The 6000-nt window shown below is 43.4% G+C and overlaps 1 protein-coding gene across 8 annotated transcripts in view; it reads right to left on the bottom strand.

The window, feature by feature from the left end:
- Window positions 1-1307: 1307 nt before the first annotated feature.
- Window positions 1308-6000, bottom strand: part of tmdd1 (transmembrane and death domain 1) — a 42112-nt gene continuing 37419 nt past the window's right edge. For all 8 annotated transcript variants that reach the window (XM_069942317.1, XM_069942318.1, XM_069942315.1 and 5 more), the window contains one exon: window positions 1308-1751. In XM_069942317.1, the coding sequence (XP_069798418.1) occupies window positions 1387-1751 (365 nt within the window). In that variant the 3' untranslated portion in view covers window positions 1308-1386. The remainder of the gene's footprint in view (window positions 1752-6000) is intronic.

Raw genomic sequence — 6000 nt, 5'->3', positions numbered from 1 at the left:
ATTCCAGGAGAAACACAATAACCAGCCACTTCCTTTTGTAATTGTCTACAAGGGTTGAGGATAGGCTGGACTCAGAACTCAAAACCTATCTTCAAATGGGGTCTTATAGCAGGAGTGCAAAGCTTGCAGCTTCCAACACCAACTCCTGCTGTAAACTGATTTCTCTCCAAAGAGAAATCACTTGTTTGTTTATCCTCTCTCTGTTTGCAAAGACCACATGACCCCTCTTAGAATAGCAACCTTCAACCATACTTGGATCACTGGCACCAGAATCAGTTGCTGAGCCTGGACATCTGTCCTTAAAAGACAATGGTCCATTTTTTTCAGAACAGCAGTCCAATGAGGCACCTACGCATGAAGTCTCCTTAGACCTTCTTCAAAGTTTCGGGAAAGTACCTGTGGACACGAAGTTTCTTGCATTTTAAATGAGATATATTTTGTGAAATGTTAATGTCTGTTTGTGAAGTGTACCCAAACTAAACCCCCACAATCTGGACCTTTTTATGATGTTTTAAAATCATAATTGTATTAACCCAATGCATAACAGATCACATTTGGAATGGTGTGTTCCGTTCTGGTCACCTCATGACAGGAAGGATGTGGAAGCTATGGAGAGGGTGCAGAGGAGATTGACCAGGATGTTGCCTGGATTGGAAAATGTGTCTTCTGAGGCAAGGTTAGTAGAGCTGGGACTTTTTCTTCAGAGCAAAGAAGGATGAGAGGAGACTTAATCGAGATCCACAAGATTGAGTGGTAGAGATAGAGTGGACAGGCAGCACCATTTTTTCCAGGGTGCGAGTAGGAAACACGAGAGGAGATCGGAGCCCAGGTGAGGGCAGGGAAGTTTAGGAGAGAGTCCGGGGCAAGATTTTTATTACACATGGAGTAGTGGGTGCCTGGAATGCATTGGCAGGGCTGGTAGTGGAGGCTGGTGTAATAGGGACATTTAAAAGGCACTGAGACAGGCACATGGATGCAAGAAAAATAGAGAGTTGTTAGGTAAGGAAGATTTTTTTTGTATGAAATTTATGTAGGTCAGCAGAACATCATGGGCTGAAGGACCTGTGCTGTTAAGTTCTGTTCTTTTCTATTATAAGCACCTTCCTCACCCTGTCAGTGAGTGACTCTACCTCCATGGAACATTCCTAGGTCTCTTTGTTCTGCAGCACTCTCCAGGGCCCAACCATTCATCATGTAATCTCAGATAACCTTCTTCACACAACATCAGCAGTTTTGGTGCAATCGACACATTTGGAAGAATTGCAGGGATGTATTATATCCAAGGATTAGACAACTGAGACTGCTAGTTTAAAGTGTCCTTGTGTTTTTATTTATTTACTTTCTCATCGCTGAAATCCTGCTGTGTGGGACCTTTTCAGTTGCTGCTCATTTGGACATTTCTTGGTTGTGATTCACTGGACGAAAGGGAGAGAGATAATATTTGAGATGTTCTGATCTTTTACTCACGTCCACCCTTTCATCATCTGAAGAGTACACGATGTGTTTCACTGGCTTTCCTCGACGTGCGATGTGGCGAGGTGGGCTGGATCTGTGCGTTATCGCCAGACAGTCTTTTTCTGTGATTCTGATGATGAAATACAGACTGATTGTACCCAAGAGAATGGACCCAACAAATCCAAACATTACACCCCAGAGCACTGTCCTTAATCCTTCTGTGAGTTTCTTAGGATAAGGTGGAAGTTTTTCCTTTTCAACAATTAGTTCCAGTTCATCCCAGTTGATTTCCAGATCTGGAACAGAGAACAGATGATAGATAGATCAATACATTCAAAAATTCATTCAGAAAATGGTGGCCACGTTCAGCACCTGTGCACAGAGGAATACCATGCTGTTATAGTGACAATTCCATTGGTGATGCCTCTTTACCAATTTCCACATTGCTATTAAATTCAGTTGGTCCACCTTGAGTAACTCTCTTGATCTCTCCGTCTCCCTTTCTGGAGCCAAACTATCGACATCCATTCATAAACCTGCTAACTCCCACAGTTAACTTGACTACATCTCTTCCACCCTAAAAGAATTCTATTGATTTCTCCCAATTTTTCCAACTCTGCCTCATCTCCTTCCATGGATGTGTCTCTTGTTTCTTTCACATGTTCTTATCATATAATAAAAGACAACACGTCTGATATGAAACAAACAAGAATTGAACCTGAAAAGTGAAAACTCTGGAAATCTAAAACAAAACCAAAATGCCGCAAACACTCAGCAGGCCAGCCTGCCTCTGTGGGGAAGATAAACAGGGCTGATGTGTCATACCAGAACCTCCTTGTCAGAACCCAAGCAGGGAAGTAAGAAGCTAAGGGAAGAATAAGAAAGGCAGGAATGATTTCATGAGGGAGCAGATCCTAAACACAAGAAATTGTTCATGAATTTTAAGGACAACCTCTAATATCAGAGCCAATTGAGTCTGCTCTGGGATTCAGTAAGTGCATGGCTGCTGTGGAAAACCACCGGATATATGTTTTGACTTTGTTATAGTTTGTCTGGACACACCCCTTGCTGACTGTGCCACAGTCCCCTTCTCAGTCCAGGACAGTTGACCAGCATGAACATTTTGTTGTGAATAAAAGCCTTTCAGTTCTTATATAATTTCTAGTCTTTGGAAGAAATTGATGGTGCATCAACAGCTCAACCAACCTGTCTTTCCCCATAATCCTCAGTTCCCAGACTCTGGAAAATTCCGTCCAGCTTTGTGATAAATACATTTAAAGAGGGAGCTCCCACTGTTACTTCAACTCTATATTCATCACCCTTGTCAATTTTGCTTCTAAAGTACCCCATGTTAAATCCTGAAGCATCTGGGATGCTGAGGATTTGGTGGATAGCACCTTTAGTGAGTTGGTCACACCACAGCTTCATAGAGTTGAGGGAGATAGGGACTGGGTGACCAAGGGTAAGAGTAAGAAGAGGAAGGTAGTGCAGGAGTCTCCTGTGGTCATCTCCCTGAAAAACAGATATTCTGCTTTGGATGTTGTTGGGGGAGATCGCCCATCAGGAGAAGGCAGCAGTAGCCAGGGTCAGGGCACTGTGAGTGGCTGTGCTGTGCAAGAGGGCTAGAAAAAGAGTGGTAGGACAATAGTCATAGGGGATTCAATTTTAAGGGGAATAGACAGGAGCTTCTGTGGCCGTAAACGGGACTCCCGGTTGGTGTGTTGCCTCCCAGGTGCAAGGGTCAGGGATATCATGGAGCGGCTGCAGGGCATTCTGGATGGGGAGGGTGAACAGCTAACTGTCGTGGTCCATGTTGGTACCAACGACATAGGAAAAAAGCGGGATGAGGTCCTGCAAGCAGAATTCAGGGAGCTTGGAAGGAAGTTAAGGAGTAGGACCTCTAAGGTAATAATCTCTGGATTATTGTCAGTGCTAGTCAGAGTAGGAATTGCAGGATAGATAGAATGAATATGTGGCTTGAACAGTGGTGTAGGAGGGAAGGGTTCAGATTCTTGGGGCATTGGAATCGGTTCTGGGGCAGATGGGATCAGTTCAAACAGAATGGTCTCTATCTGGGCAGGGCCGGGATCAATGCCCTCGGGAGAGTGTTTGGTAGTGCTGTTGGAGAAGGTTTAAACTAATGTGGCAGGGGGATGGAATCAGGAGTAGAGAGACGGAGGGGTTTAGCATGACGGAAGAAGTCGGAGATAGGAGGGTGAAAAGCAAAAGAGGCAGGCAGGTAACAGGGCAAAAATGTAAAAAGGGCCACTTTACAGCATAATGGTGATAGGGTTAAGGCTCTGGTAAAAACAAGCTTGAAGGCCTTGTGTCTTAATGCAAGGAGTATTCGTAATAAGGTGGATGATTTGAATGTGCAGATAGCTGTAAATGACTATGATATAGTTGGGATCACAGAGACATGGCTTCAAGGGGACCAAGGCTGGGAGCTTAACATTCATGGATTTTTAATATTCAGGAGGGACAGACAGAAAGGAAAAGGAGGTGGGGTAGCATTGTTGGTTAGAGAGGAGTTAAAAGCAATAGAAGGGAAGGATGTTAGCTTGAATGATGTGGAATCAATGTGGGTAGAGCTGCAAAATGCAAGGGGGCAGAAGATGTTAGTGGGAGTTGTATATAGACCACCTAACAGTAGTAGAGAGGTTGGGGATGGCATTACACAGGAAATTGGAAATCCGTGCAACAAAGGCAAGGCAGTTATAATGGGTGACTTTAATCTCCATATAGACTGGATGAATCAAATTGGTAAGGGTACTGATGTGGATGATTTCTTAGAAGGTATACGGGATAATTTTCTAACCCAGTATGTTGAAGAACCAGTGAGGGGACAGGCCATTCTAGACTGGGTTCTGAGTAATGAGGAAGGGTTAATTAACAATCTTGTTGTGCGAAGCCCTTTGGGCAAGAGTGACCACAATATGGTGGAATTTTACATTAGGATGGAAAGTGACAGGGTTAATTCTGTAACTCAGGTTCTGAATTTAAAGAAGGGTGACTTTGAGGGTATGAGACGCGAATTGATTAAGTTAGATTGGCAAATGTTACTTAAAGGATTAACTGTAGAAAGGCAATGGCAAGCATTTAAGGATCACCTGGATGAAATACAGCGTTTGTTCATCCTGGTTTGGAAAAAGAATAACTCAAGGAGGGTAGTACATCCTTGGATAACAAGGGAAATCAGGGAGAGTATCAAGTGTAAAGAGGAAGCGTATAGACTCGCCAGGAAAGACAGAAGACCAGAGGATTGGGAGAAATTCAGAGTTCTGCAGAGGAAGACAAAGGGATTATGAGAGAAAGTTTTTATAGATATGTAGAGAAAGAGACTAGTAAAGACAAATGTGGGTCCCTTGCAGTCAGAAACAGATGAATTGGTCATGGGGAACAAGGACATGGCAGACCAATAACTACTTTAGTTCGGTCTTCACTAGGGAAAATATGAATAATCTTCAGGAAATAATAGGGGGCCACGGGGCTAATGTGACGGAAGGACTGGGGAAAATAAGTGCAAGTTATGAGGTTGTGTTGGATAAATGGAAGGGATTAAAGGCAGACAAGTCCCCAGGGCCAGATGGTCTGCATCCCAGAGTGCTAAAGGAAGTAGCCCATGAAATAGTGGATGCATTATTGATAATTTTTCAAAACTCTTTAGATTCTGGAGTAGTTCCTGAGGACTGGAGGGTGGCTAATGTAACTCCACTTTTTAAAAAGGGAGGGAAAGAGAAATCAGGGAATTATAGACTGGTTAGCTTGACATCGGTAGTGGGGAAAATGTTAGAATCAGTTATTAAAGATGTGATTGTGGCACATCTGGAAAGTGGTGAATTCATTGGTCAGCGCAGCATGGTTTTATGAAGGGAACATCGTGTCTGACTAATCTTATTGAATTTTTTGAGGATGTAACTAGTAGAGTGGATAGGGGAGAACCAGTAGATGTGGTTTACCTGGATTTTCAGAAGGCTTTTGACAAGGTCCCACACAGGAGATTACAATACAAACTTAAGGCACATGGTATAGGGGATATGGCATTGAGGTGGATAGAGAATTGGTTGACAGATAGGAAGCAAAGAGTAGGAATAAACGGGTACTTTTCGGAATGGCAGTCAGTTACTAGTGGGGTACCACAAGACTCAGTGCTAGGACCCCAGTTATTTACGATATATATTAAAGATTTAGATGAGGAATTAGAAAACAGCATGTCCACGTTTTCAGACAACACGAAGCTGGGTGGCGTTGTAAGCTGTGTAGAGGCTGTTAAGAGTGTGCAGGGTGACTTGGACTGGCTGGGTGAGTAGGCAAATGCATGGTAGATGCAATATAAAGTGGATAAGTGTGTGGTTATCCACTTTGGAGGAAAGAATAGGAGGGCTGAGTACTGTCTTAATGGTATCCAATTAGGAAAAGAGGAAATGCAAAGAGACCTGGGTGTCGCTGTGCATCAGTTATTTGAAGTGGGCAGGCAGGTGCAGCAAGCAGTAAAAAAGGCGAATGGTATGTTGGCGTTCATATCAAGAGGATTCGAGTAGAGGA

The sequence above is a fragment of the Narcine bancroftii genome, chromosome 5, assembly GCF_036971445.1.
Source record: "Narcine bancroftii isolate sNarBan1 chromosome 5, sNarBan1.hap1, whole genome shotgun sequence".
NCBI classification, from domain to species: domain Eukaryota; kingdom Metazoa; phylum Chordata; class Chondrichthyes; order Torpediniformes; family Narcinidae; genus Narcine; species Narcine bancroftii.
Note: the sequence above shows the minus strand (reverse complement) of the source record. Positions and strands in the feature narration are given on the sequence as shown.